The 14,395-nt window shown below is 38.1% G+C and overlaps 1 protein-coding gene across 8 annotated transcripts in view; it reads left to right on the top strand.

Annotated features, from left to right (window-relative positions):
• CHD2 (chromodomain helicase DNA binding protein 2) overlaps positions 1 to 14,395 on the top strand; it is a 117,141-nt gene that overhangs the window by 13,993 nt on the left and 88,753 nt on the right. For 4 of the 8 annotated variants that reach the window (XM_058542380.1, XM_058542378.1, XM_058542381.1 and 1 more), the window contains exons 3-5: positions 4,851 to 5,082; positions 8,904 to 8,990; positions 10,688 to 10,749. In XM_058542380.1, the coding sequence (XP_058398363.1) occupies positions 4,851 to 5,082; positions 8,904 to 8,990; positions 10,688 to 10,749 (381 nt within the window). Of the gene's footprint in view, positions 1 to 705; positions 1,275 to 4,850; positions 5,083 to 8,903; positions 8,991 to 10,687; positions 10,750 to 14,395 lie in introns of those variants that run through there. The other 4 variants (XM_058542383.1, XM_058542377.1, XM_058542385.1 and 1 more) reach the window with 3 other exon arrangements.

The raw sequence follows: 14,395 nt of genomic DNA, 5'->3' as shown, positions 1-14,395 counted from the left end.
ACTGAAAAGAAGTGTTAAACTTTTTTTATAAGCATTTATTTTCTTTTGGAATATAAAAATCTCAGTTTTGACTTGAGTCCTTTTTATTTTTGCATTGTATTTCCCTTGTAGTGATTGCAACTTAGATTTTGAGTAATTTTCAGATAAATTTCTTTTTCATGAGGATTCTACATGGTAGATAATGATTGCTGAATATTCCATTTTTAATTGCCTTATAATTATTATGCCATTGGAAATCAGGTAATTTTATTACTTTTTGGTTATGCGAAAGCTTAGTTAAAAGACTCCTCATTTGCTAACTCTATTTGACGGTTTTTGTTAGAGTCTTGTGGATTTTCCACATTGTCTTCTCTAGGTCACCATTGCAAACTACAATTTAGTTTAAATAGTATTTAGTATTATAATTAGGCATTAATAGCAAATTTGCATAATATTTCAGGAAATATTCTATCCTTTGAGAGAATAATTAGACTATCAGTGCCTTAAATATGGAGGTATTTATCGTTTTTTTTTTTTTAATATTCCTTTTCCATTTCAATATTTAGGAACTTGTCCTCCTAGGAGAAGTATGCAAATTAATTGTTATGCCTTTATTAAGAATCTTTTTAAAAAACCGTTTTCCTCTGAATATTATTTTAAGTCTATTAAATTTAACTTACTGGTTCGAAAAATAAACACCTATGAAATAACACCTATAAAAAAGAAACACCTATAAAAAAATAATTAAAACCTAGTCCTACTCTCATTCAAATCTTTAGCTCGTTTTGTGGAGGATTGGGTGTACTTACATCCCTTGCCTTGGATTTGACTCTTTTGGTTGGATTTATTAGCTATTTTAAACATTAAAAAGATTAATACTTACATAATGAACACCGATGAACTCACCACTCAGCTTCAGTCATAAAATATCACCAATATCATTCTCTGATCACATCTGCCTCCCTCATTGCTGAAAATTCCCCCAGAGGTAAATACAGTTGTGAATGTGGTGTTTGTTTTTTCCTGGGTTCGATTTTCATAGTAAGTTGTGTTTTTTTTTTGGAATTACACAAGTAGTTCATGAGATCCACTAGTATACTTCAAATAACCCATCCAAGAGAATAAACCCCTGTTAGCAATTTAGTGATTAAAATGTGTTTATGCACATAGATATGTGCTGATAGAAATATGGCTGTTTTTTACCTAAAATGTACTGTATGTGTTGTTACATGTCTAGAGGTCGCTCTCCTACACCAACTGGGAAATACAGAGCTGCACAAGAAGACATGTAAAAGGTTATTTATAATTTTATTGGTTTACGGTGAACAATTTGGAAATCTAAATATTCTACTCAGAAATAGAGAAATATGGAAGTGTATCAAGGATATTTGTAGCTTATTGGTTAAGTGAATAACTTGAAAATAACCTAAAAGTCTCATTAATAGGGGACAGACTAAATAAAATGTAGCATATCATACTATGAGGCAGTTCGAAGGGAGTGAAATGTTTAGACATTTACATGTACTCTGACATGGGTATTGGCATTGGACATTTCCATTATATCGGCAATGATTACTGCTTTTCAGCACAAAACACTATAAGGATTTCTAGCTAACCAAACTGTTGTAGTTAACTTGAGCAGACCAACTCTGCTTTTTTTGTGGCTTTCTGGTTCTTTAAGTTTGTAGTTGAAGATTTTCTATCTTGTTGGAATGTTTTATGTTTCGTGGCAACCATACTGTGGTCCTGTGACAATTTTAGTTGGTGGTGATTGCAAAAATGTGATTCTAAACTTCATCTCTTGTCTGGAGTTAAGCATTATAGTAGTTAAAAAACTAAACCATTCATTTCAAAAGGATTTCGAAAAGATTGCATATTCTAGCAAAGTCACTTAAGTCCCCCTGTCCATTCTTTTCTTTAGTATACCAGGCATGGGGAACATCAAAGACTACGACTTAGCTCTCAAGTCTTTTGGGGAGGTGAACAAATTACTTGTATAAAATGGAACAAATGGGAGGCAAAGTAGTGTAGATGTTAACAGCTGGGGCTCTGGCGTCGGTCTTCTAGGCCAGGATGTGTGTCATTGCTAAAAGTGAGGAGAGTCAGCGGAGTATGGTGGTTGCAGCTCAGACTCTGAAATGAGGCTGCCTATTTTCAATTTCCAGTGGTAGTAACTGCTATGACAGAGATGCTATAATGGAGTATTATGGAAGTACCTCATAGGCACAAAGTTTAGGATTGGAAAGTGCAAAGGATGTTTTCCTAGAGAAGGTAATACCTGAGGCCTCAAGAATTAGAGAGGTATTTAGCTTTAGGTGGAAGCAGAGGTTGGAGATGAGCAATACTAGGGCTTACTTTCTGCTCTACAAGTAGTTCAGAATGGCTGGAGCAGTGAGAGTAAGGAGAAGGAATGGTTAAGAGATGAGTCTTGAGAAATTGGCAGAGGCCAGGTTTCACGGGGCATGCTGAGATTGGATGTTACCAGTGCCCATGCCCAGGGTGGCTGGAGGATGTGGGCAGCACTAGCTCCCTAATCTTTCAGGCTTCTCCAAGTACTTAGCTGCTTCCGCTATATAAATGTAGCTTCCGGGTATATCCCTAACACCTTTCAAGTAGACTGCCCTTTCTAAATTCCTTACTTATAAGGAAATTCTGGTGCTGCCTCTACGTTTCTGTCAGTGAGCAAATGGTGGAGGCAAAACAAACAAATTGCAACTAGCGCCATGGATTGTGTGGTACTGTCTCACCAATGCGTGCCAGCTGGGAAGGACTTTATGTTAGAAGGGGAATCTGAGCTTGAATGTGAAATTCTGAAATTTCTAATGTTTGGGTAAGGCTTTGGCATTTGTAGAGTGCTGCTTTCATTTATCGTTTGATGCTCTCATGACCCTACAGGTACAGTCACAGAGGATGGCACAGGTTAAGAGATGGCACAGGCCTGAGATGATCTAGGACTGAGATCCAAGCCGTGGATACCAGAGCCTGCACTTTTTAACTGTACTATCCAGCCTTCCTCTTTCTTATCTCTTGCCTGGTGACCACCTTCTGATTGGTCATAGGTGGAGAATAAATGACTTAAGATGCCTTAGTCACCTGGACTAGTCCACTTTAACTGTGCAAAGGGCCAAGGAGTGAGGAAGTATAAGGAGGGCCTGAAAGTGTTGAGCCACAGTTAAGGATGTCTGACTGGTTTTGGACATTGTCTATCAGGAGTAACATTTATTTTTTGAATCTCTTAAGATTTTGAACCCCTGTGGTAAAATAGAAAGAGTACGGGCTTTAGAGCCAGGCTTGGGGTGGAATCCCTGCCCTAACCCCCAAACCCCCTTTCTAGTTTTGTCATTGACTAAGTTACTTAAAACAGCTGTTTTTTCATTCTGCTCATGGTGATGATAATGCCTAATGGTGTTGTCATGGGGAATAGGCAAAATAATACATATAAAGTACTTAATGCAGTGCTGGGTACCTATTCGATGATCAGGCAATTAATAAATGGTTTTTCTCTTCTCTGCCCCCTCCCCCCCCATCATTCTCACTGCTTCCTCATCTTAACTGAAAGGCCCCTGAACTGTAATGTGCTTACTTACTATGGATCACATGGGACTTTTGGGTCGATGCCAGTTTCCAGTGTACTGCCAGGTTGGTTCTGTGGGCGTGTTTGTCAAGTGATATGACCTCATTCCTAGCTTGGAAGATAACAGTGGTGGTAAATATGAAGCCTCCCTTCTTGACCCTTTCTGGCTTCATGCCATGTCTCTTTCGTTTCCTGGTTGCTAAACTCAAGGACTTTTCTGTTAAGTTAATGTTCCTCTGGGTTGCAGGTTGCCACTTGCCTCCCTTTCTCTGCTCTGCCGCTCCTAAATGAAAAGGTAGTTTTTAAGCGAAAGAGTTGAGTGAGCTGTCCACGTCTTTTCCTGTAGCATCCATCAATTTGAAGTCTTTTCTCTTTCAAGTATCTTCACTCCTACCAGCATGCCCCTGAATTGCTTTTTCACTACTGAGAACAGGGGGGGTGTATTCCCTTCTCAGCTCCCAAGGTTGATATTTTATCTTCCCACAGCTTTCAGTTGTTTCAGCTTTCATTGCCTACTTAGGTTGCTCTTTCCTGAGGGGTGTTCGGAATGAGAAAGGGCGGGGATGCAGTTTTTATTGGATTAGTCATTCACAGTCAAATCAGAGTGCTGTTTTTGTTTATTTTGTTCTCTTAAGTCTACTAGTTGTAGCACTCACTGCAGGAGATTCCAAGGCAGGACCTCTGGTTTGGGGTTAATGTGTATATGTTTTTATGTAGCTCTCCAGATGAGCCTAATTTGCACCTGTTGTTGAGAACCACTGATTGGATAATTGCAACCAGATTGCATTCTTACCCTTTGGGTAACTCTGCCCTGGTTTGGTTTTGTTCTGTGTTGGTTTTTTCTTTCCCCTTTTGATTTTGTTTTTGTCTTGAGGAGGGAGGGACTGATACTGAACAAGTAAGACTTAGTGGATGCAGACAGATCGGCTTGGTTTCAAATCCTACCTGTGTCATCTTTGGAGAGTTACTTAACTCCTTCCAAGCTTCAGTTTTTCCTCATCTGAATGAAGGAGAAAATAATATCCCCCTTCCTAGTTTTTGTAAAGGAGCTAATCTATATAAATTAGCTGGTAAATGGCATCATGTAAGCACTCAGGAAATGGTAGCTATTAGGGATGTTGAGAATGATAGTAATGACATTATTTGTAATATAAGAACATAAAAGTGAATTTGAAAATATTGATCCTGTATTACCCAAATTACTATCTACTGTCATTTTACTGCTAGGATTTTTTTTTTACAGATTCATGTGGCAGTTTTTAAATCTTTTTTTTTTTTTTTTTTTTTTTTAATTAAGTCATTCAGCATCTGAAGAAGCTTCGGGTTCAGACTCAGGCAGCCAGTCAGAGAGTGAGCAGGGCAGCGATCCAGGAAGTGGACATGGCAGCGAGTCGAACAGCAGTTCTGAATCTTCAGAGAGTCAGTCGGAATCTGAAAGTGAATCGGCAGGTTCTAAATCTCAGCCAGTCCTTCCAGAAGCCAAAGAGAAGCCAGCCTCTAAGAAGGAACGGATAGCTGATGTGAAGAAGGTATCTGCTTTGCTGTACAGTGCAAATGTACTGCCAGCGAGGACCAGCTAGCAGACCTTTATTTCCCATGGAAATCTCATTAGTATATCTTGATAATGAAAACTACAGCCACCTCTTCTGATAATGGACTGTGTATGGATGTAAATGCAGACTGCTCTCTGCTTTACCAATTGATATAGTGGATACAGGGCTATAAGGAAAACCATTACATGAACCATCAAATTATAGGACAGAAAAACAAATTTTTTATAGTTTTGGTTTTTAACTTTTAAAAAAGGCAGTCAAAATTATTTTTTTGTACAATACTGAATAATACCGGAGGGAATCATTGACAGATGATTGTTGAATGCAATTGTAAAGTTTAGCGATGGATAATTGTAATCCAAGAATAAGGGCAGTTTTTGTTACCTGAATAATGGAAGAGAAATACTTCCCACAGAAAAAATATGATCTGTACCTAGGCAGTGTAGGTATTCTTTGTTTAACAGAGAAGAGTCTTCCAGCAAAGAATGCAAAAAGGCAAAAATTGAGTTGCATAGCGTTTTCTCATTGATGCCCTTACTTAGGGATGCATTCCTTTTGGGGAGAAATTAATGACTTGGTCTAATTAATCATAAGAATGCAGCTCATCTTTTAAAATTCCATTTTGAAACCATTATGTTTGAATCACTGAAAATACAGAAGAATGTTTCTTTTAGAAATCTAAAAATAAAATGTCTTAATGAAATTAAGAGCTCTATGCTAAGTCAGTTTTTATTCTTTTTTTTTCATGAGGAAGGTCAGCCCTGAGCTAACATCCATGCTAATCCTCCTCGTTTTGCTGAGGAAGACTGGCCCTGAGCTAACATCCGTGCTCATCTTCCTCCGCTTTATATGGGACACCGCCACAGCATGGCCTGACAAGCAGTGCGTCAGTGCGCGTCCGGGATCCGAACCCGGGCTGCCAGCAGCGGAGCGCACGCACTTAACTGCTACGCCATGGGGCCGGCCCCCGGTTTTTATTCTTTTAAGATAACAAATCTACATCTGTGCACTCAGATTTTCATAGTAGTACAAGAGTACAAGTAGTACTCAGATTTCATAGTAGTATAAACAATTTTAAATTACTTGCATGTTCTACAGAATAGCTTCAAAAAACCTGAAATTAAAAAACAACTGCTTTTAACTCTTGAGACATAATTGGGTTAACTATGTTATTTCAGTTCTTCTGTTCCTAGTATAATCATTGCTTAATGGTAAATGACCCTCAGGGGCCCGTGGTAGGTTGGGGAATACTGATGGTAGTGTTAAGGATAGGAAAATGAAAGTTGTCCTTGCCAATTAACTCATCACCAGAGAAGTGAACTTCAGACACCCAAGTGTTGTTCCTTGTTGCCTGCTCAGTGTGTGGTGGACCTTTCACAAGAGACAATTCAAGTGGTGACTTAATTGCAGAAAGACCCTGCATATGTAGAAGTACCACTTAGACATCTTGCTGTGTCATTAAACTCCGAAATTTTTCACCCAGGCATGTAGCAGAAGGCCTTGCTCTGCAATCTTCAGAGCCTAATGTCTGAACCTGTACCTCTGTACATCTACACTGGGTGCTCTTTCCAGAAGACCTCAACACATTTTTGAATGAAGTATAATGGACGAAAATAAGTCTGGATATAACTTGCTTCTGTATGGTGGAGAGTTCTTTACTTGTAGAGATTAGAAACCATGGCTTGCATAGCATGTTTAAAACTTTCTGAAATCATGTTGACTGGGTTTCACAACTGTTAACCAGAAGACGTTATGTATTTGACTTCATTTAAAAAGATGAAAGGGAAACTAAGAAAGAAGGGAAAGCATTACTAAGACAGAATTTTGAGATACAAGTATAGCTTCAGGCAGAAACATTAAAATATACTTTAAAAGTTAAGCTGATCAGTTCCAAGAAGTTAAAGTTAACACATAGGTGGACATACTAGCCAGTCAGAATGATTAGATTGTGACTTGACTAATTATTATTCTAAACGAGAACTTCTAAAAAAGGTTTTTTTAAAGATGATTTTCTGTATACACGTGCCTTTCACATGGTAGCTTTTTCACTGAAGAGTTGAACTAGTTATCATTAGCCCTCAAAAGGACAAATATGAACACAAGATGATTTTAGGATGTAAGCATTATAGTATATACTGTAATAAAGTCCCAACAGGTAGCCTGAATGCTTGTCTAAAATTTTAAAATAAAACTGATGTAGTGATATTTAAATAATTTAGCCACCGCAGTTAATAAAAACTCCATAAATACCTGTGTTGAATAAAGTAATTTCATAGCTCTAGCAGAGATCCAAAAAGGAGTAGGGGTGGGAGTGGGAGTTGGCAGACGAGGCTAGAGTAAAGCTCTTTGTCTCCTTCCTTTCTCTACCAGATTTGTTCAGTGTTCTGCATTTGCTGCATCTTCGCCTGTATTTCCTACTACTTGGTTATTCCTAACTCCTTCTGGTTGAACCTTTTGTCCTCTGACTCTGGGATTATTCTAAGGCTATTACGGATTTTCCACCTTTAAACTAAGGACACTGGATTACATGATTATGTTGGATTCTAGTCCTAGAATGCCTGTTCCTGGAACATCTTGCTTGAAACATCTTTTCTTTTGAGGCCTTGTTTTTCTTCAGCTTACTCTGGCATTTTTTTTTTTTTTTTTTGAAGGCACTGTTGATAGTGTCCTCCCTTGGCTTAGTGACATTGTGTTTTTCTGGGTCGTCTTCCATCAGTTTTGTCTTTTGGGGTCTACTTTCCACACATTTTACCAATCGCAGCCAGTGGCTTCTCCTCTTGCCTCACTTTCTAAATATTTTCATGATGTTAGCTGTCACCTGTGTTTTGAGGACAAACCCACATTTTTAATCTTGGCTTTCAAGCATCTCTTCTACATGTTTAACTCCTGTTAAACATCTTCACTTCAGTGTTGCGCAATCTGTTCAAATTCATTTTGCCTATATGTGATTGATTTTATTACAAGAACAGTTAGTAGTAGTTGTGGGAAGGGGAATGAGGTTGGGGGTAAGACACTAGTCATTAGAGGTTGAGGAAGAAGGAGGCTTTTACACTTTTTCTGTGGATTTGTTGGTTTGAGTCTTTTTATAACATGGTGTTAATATATTGTGAAAAAGATTTTTCTCTTCAACTAATCCCTTCTTTAAACTTTACTTTTTTGATCACTGGTGAGAATGGTTACTAAAAACCAGGTAAAGGCAAAGGGCTAATTACTGCTAGAGAATAAAATCAGGTGTATTAGAGGAAGGGTGGCAGTGGTTTTCACTTGGAGAACTTGTAGCTAAATGTTAGAGACACCTCATCAGTGTGGATCTGGCGTGTTACACGTCCTGAGGAATTTAAAGAGATACCAATGCCCTGATTCTTATTTAATTTGACCTGGTGAGGCCCTGCTTGTTTTTTGAGTTTCTCAGGTGGGTCACTGTGCAGTCAAAGCTGCAGCTGAAAGCATTAGAGGACTTAATTCTTCAGTAAGTACTTTGTCTTTAGTGGAAGCAATTGTTCTCTTACCTTGCCAAATTATTCAGCTGTAAGTTTATATTTTAATGATGGGTGGGCAGTGTACCACATAGTTTAATAGCTATTTAGCAATGAAGAGGCATTGTTAAACTTTAATGTGTGCAAGGATAATATGCCATATTCTTTTTGAAGAATGTATTTTATTGTCTCATAAACCAAACTAACAGAGCAACCCTTTTGATATTTAGTTACTTGAATTTTCTTAAATTGTTCCAGTAATGAAAATAGTAAATGAGGGTCAAGAAAAAAAGATTCACGCGTGGTCTATTAATTTTACAGATGTGGGAAGAATATCCTGATGTTTATGGGGTTAGGAGGTCAAACCGAAGCAGACAAGAACCATCACGATTTAATATTAAGGAGGAGGTAAGAAAAAAAAAATTTTAAGGGGATACATTTAAACTCCTTATCTTACCTCATCCTTTCCGACTCTGGTATGTATTACCATTAACAAGACTGAACTTCAGGCATGATAATTAAGTGACTTTAATGTGAGCGTTCTCAACTTAGTATGGCAAGAAAAGCCACATGTGGCTTTTAAAAAAAGAATCTTAGCAGAAAGATCATGTCATAGTAAATGTTTCAGTAGAGTGTTAGAGTATTATACAGAGCTGGCCTCAAATTTTTTTCTCTTTTTTGCATTTCTCACGGTGAAACATTATAGCGAGAAGTTTACTTTTTTAAATCTCTAGTTTCTGAATGTCCTCTATTTTGTTAAATGAGTCACTAACTTGGTAAACAAATATAACGATGGAAGTAGTTTCAGATTTATTTCTGAAAAAGGAGAGTTTGCTTAAGTAAAGTATTTTATCTTATTTCCTTAAATTTGGTTTCCTAGCTCATTTTTAGTTGTGCAGTGTGAAATGTTGCACACATATTTACTCTCTGATCTAATTGTGAGAGATTGAATAGATTGGTGATTTCTAAAATTAGTATTATGTACTGGGTTCTGTTGTTTCTGTAGAATCAGACTTTTCTCACCTGTCTCAGTTTCTGTGATATTTTTTTGGGTTCTTACCTCTGTGTTAGGTTTATGTACCACATTCTGAAGAGATGTTCTTTTGTCTCTCAGTGAAATGTGCCCTCTCTGCATTCTTAGGAGGACTTGCTTTTCTTAACTATATAAAATCCTTCTCATAAAAGTTAAATATTAATAGCCAAAGGTTACTGGGTTGGGTTTTTAGTTAATGTATTTCAAAAATCTAATTGACCGTAACATCCGCATTGCATTTATGGTGTTTTATTTTGAGTGACCTCTGAACTGGTTTGCCTTAGCTTTCTTTTCCCATAGTGTCTAGGACTAGGTTACTGAGACGTTTGTTATAACCAATCACATAGTTGTGTAAATCTTTTCCTCTTTTGTACATAGATTAACACATTCTCTGTAGGACACAAGACTAACAGCAATAGGAGTAGTTTGCCATTTTGCTTAATTTTGGAGAAAAAGAGCTGTTCAGATGTCTCTATAAACTTTCCTTGGCCTAGCTCTGTCAGCAGAGCACGGTTGGCTCGTGACTGAACGTGCTCTTTAATGAGTCTAAAATGGAATAGATTGGTAGTCACTACCTTTAATGGTACATTAAATGTTGTGGCATTTTCATATATTCTAGATCTGCAGTACCCATTACCGTCACCACCAGACATGTGGCTTTTAAAATTTATATTAGTTAAAATTAAGTAAAATGAAAAATTCTATTCATTAGTCACACTAGCCACATTTCAGGGGCTGAGTAGTCACATGTGGCTGCTGGCTACTCTGTTGGACATTGCAGATACAGAACATTACCATCATCACAGAAAATTTTATAGGACTGCCCTCTTTTAGAAGTCAAGCTGAGAGATATTTCCTGGCGTTAGAGATAACTCAGTAATAACAGACAGACATTAATTTTCAAAGCAAAACAAGAAGGAGCACCACCAGACAAATGCGTAAGTTTCTTTGTGTCTAAAAGCTCATATTGAATAATGTTATATTGAGTAGATTGTTGAACCAGGGCATAATGTTGTCCCTAAGAACTGTGAATTAAAGTCTGTAATCATTTTTCCCCTCGCACACACTGAAGGCAAGTAGCGGCTCTGAGAGTGGGAGCCCAAAAAGAAGAGGCCAGAAGCAGCTGAAAAAACAGTAAGTCTTTCATGGGGGAAATTATTTAATCTAGTATTTCCAAACGTGTCAGCACTTTTGGGACTGCCTTCATTGTGTCTTTAGTCTACCCTGGTCCCAGAGTCGGCTTCTGTCTCTTATCGTCTTGGGTTATTGTCCATCTTGACCTGCAGCTGCAGCAGCAGCAGCATTTGAAGCCCCAGATTCTCAGTTTTATACATGTGAGTGTTCCACACGTGCCTTGGCTACTTCTTGGGGTAGACCCCCGCTTATTTCATCTGATAAGCCCAATTATTTTTTTCTTAAAAAATGTACACAAATACCAAATATATAGATATTTGGTATTCTATCCTAGTTAAGCAAGAAATAAATTTAGATTTGCCATTTTTCATTTTCATTTGTTCTTTGTGTTGCCATGGCAAAATTATATTGGTTGGACACACATTTTGGTATTAAATTTCATATTATTTCCAAATAATTTTAATATTGAAATTCAAAAGCCAGAAAATTTTAATTCTTGGGCTTAACGTGAAATTCCTTTATGACATAGATTATACATTTATTATTTTTAAATTTATTTTAAAAATTCTACTTATGGTGAAAGGATACTTGATTTTTTTGAGAAATAATGAAAAGACGTTTTTTGGAGTGCTGTGGATCCCTTTGACAATCTGAATTCTACAGCCTGTCTGCTCAGAATAATGTAGATATCAAAACTTGGCACACAAATTCAGGGGGTTCTTATGGTAAAAAGTTATCCATGGTCCCTGTTAAAAGCGCTAGGTGCATATTCTCTATTTCCAAAAATTAGTAATCTTTAGGCCAAAAATTTGGCCTAAGGCAAAATAATTTGAGTTTTTTAAACCCGTTTCCTCATCTCCAAAATAGAGTAATACTTATTCTGCCGACCTAACAGAGTTACTAGAAACCATGCTAAGAAATTGCCCTTCCCAGAGCACATACAGTTTTCCTTTGTGTTTTAAATATTTAGTTAGAGTTGGAGAAATAATAAGTGTAGGCAAGCCTGCACTTCTTAGCATCCTAGAAGGCTTTTCTCTTCTTCTTTTCTTTTTGGTGAGGAAGATTGACCCTGAGCTAACATCCGTTGCCAATCTTCCTCTTTTTGCTAAGGAAGATTAGCCTTGAGGTAACATCAGTGCCCATCTGCCTCTATTTTGTGTATATGGGATGCTGCCACAGCATGGCTTGATGAGCCATGTATAGGTCTGTGCCCGGGATCTGAACCCACGAACCCTGGGCCACCAAAATGGAGTGTGTGAACTTGACCACTACGCCACCTTGCAGGCCTCAGAAGGCTTTTGTCCCATGGGCCTGCTTGGGGGACTCTATTCTCAGCTTGCCTTTTGGGAATTCCATGCCTGTGCTCTTTCCTGCACCATCTAACTATTCTGCTGGTCTCTTGTCTGGGCTCTAAAGGGTGCTGTACTTGAAAACTGTGACTTTCCATGTTAATGATCTTATCTGGGTATGCAGAAGCCTGCATTTTTTCAGCCACTGTATAACACATCAGACTTACTTTTTGACTGGCTCCTATACTTATTTTCCCTCTCCTATCAACCCTAAGAGATCCCCAAAGTTGGCAACTCTCAGAGGCTCTCACGGATCTTGCTCGCTCCTGAGTAGAACCTCTTAGTTCCTTGTAGCGGAGTGTGTCTTCTGTAATGCTGCTTCCCTACCCCGCGGCTCTTCCTTAGGAACTTACCGGGAGCTGAGGTAGTTCCCCTCATGTTCGTTTGGCCACTGGGCTAGCCTCACTTCCTGCCATCCTTTGGGCAGCTGGTGAGTACTGGGGCTTATGAGAAGGTCTTCTCCTGAGTCAGTATAATTATGATTAGTAAGACTAATTAGAGGAGGCCTGCAGCTGCTAAGACTCAAGTTGCAAGGGACAGCACTTGAAGGGGCCCTCTGTGTCTGAGCAAGTGTAGCAGAACCTAGTGTGTGGGCATATGAATTTCAGAATTGAGAGAGACTCGCTCAAAGGGGGTGGAAATTTTGAAATATTATTACAGGGAAATGGTTTTCTGAAACCCTGCAGATTGTACCACAGATTTTAATAGTTTTTAAAAAGAGCTTTTTTTCTAACCTTTTTTTTTTTTGGAATTAATGTCAAACTTAAGAAAAGCTGTAAGAATGAGAGAAGTACAAAGAATGCCTGTGTACTTGACCCAGATTTACTGTTGGTTCCAGTTTTGCCCCATTTGCTTAATCACTGTGGGTGCTCTCTTTATGTATATATATGCGCACACAAAGTATTTTTTCTGAACCATTTAAGATTAAGATTCAGACATAATGGCCTTTTGCCCCTAAATATTTAAGTGTGTATTTCCTACGAATAAGGATAGTCTCTATCATAAGCACAGTATAGTTTTAACCTAAATAGATTTAACATTTTTGTCTAATTCATATTCCCATTTTGTCAATTGACCCAATAATGTCCTTTCTAACATTTTTTCACCTCCACTACACATCCAGTCTAGGGTTAGATATTGTGTTAGTTGTCAGGTTTCTTTAATCTAGAGCGCTTCACAGCCTTTCTTTGCTTTTATGACATTGATATTTTTGAAGCATACGGTCTTACAAGGGATTAACTCCCCAGAGTCATAATGTGAATTAGCATTTTAAAAGCTTAGAAGAAGTTATACAGCATAACGTTCCTCCACAATATTGAAAACCTTTTTCGAATTAGTTGGCAACGTTGAAAATTGAGAGATGGTGCGTAAGAATCTAGATTTCTACCTTCTTTTGGGAAAACCTGTCAGTGCTGGCCCACCTAACAGTGGTCTTTGTAACCTTTGAGTGGGCTGTGAGTTCTCTTTCTGAACCCATTTATAATCCTTACCTGGCCCCAATGGGTAAGGATTGTAACCCCTGACTTAAAAGACATACAAACAAAATTTTGAGTTTTATTTAACCCCCATGCTATTTTGATCATTGAACCCTTTTTCATGCATTACCTGTTAATGTCATCCAGATTTGTGAAATGTTGTATGGGATTTCTGCTGACTCATTGTGGTCCCAGTAGTACTTAAAGCCACTCTGTAATGGTTCAAGAACCCTTTCTTGCAACTGAAATTTAAAAAACTAGTTTAGCCATAATTTAGCCAAATAGAAGTTTTTCTCCTAGGATCATAGTTATTTCTTCCTTTCCAGTGTTTTGAATTGGGAGTCTATTCCAAACCTGTAACACAAAGGAATAGAATCCCTGTTAGCCCCGGATTTCCCTTCTTCATTGGAACTTGCTCCTGAAAGGCATCGTCTCCAGGAAAATCTAGTGAAGATCAATGAAGTTAAAGCAGCTTTTTCCCTTTTTTCCTGGTCTGCCTTCTAAAGTGGAGGAGAAAGGAATTCTCTTCTTTGGGCTCTTAGAGACAGTTAATAGGAAACCTCAGCGACTCTTGGCCAGAGTTTAGGCCCGTTTTATTTAAAAATGGCTTTTGTTCATTCCCTCCTTTACGTTGGTTTAGATTTGATTTGTGTGTCTCAGGATTTGTGTCCTGCCAACCGCTTTTTCCCAATAAAGGAAGAAAACTGTACCCAGTTAGCTTGCATTCTGACTTTTTCATGTCTATTTACATTACTTTGGGGCCTCAGTGGCCAAATCTTGGTATTTTTCTCCCCAGTTACCAAGATTTTGGCAAAAATTCCA

The sequence above is a fragment of the Diceros bicornis genome, chromosome 5 (assembly GCF_020826845.1).
Source record: "Diceros bicornis minor isolate mBicDic1 chromosome 5, mDicBic1.mat.cur, whole genome shotgun sequence".
Lineage (NCBI taxonomy): Eukaryota > Metazoa > Chordata > Mammalia > Perissodactyla > Rhinocerotidae > Diceros > Diceros bicornis.
Note: the sequence above shows the minus strand (reverse complement) of the source record. Positions and strands in the feature narration are given on the sequence as shown.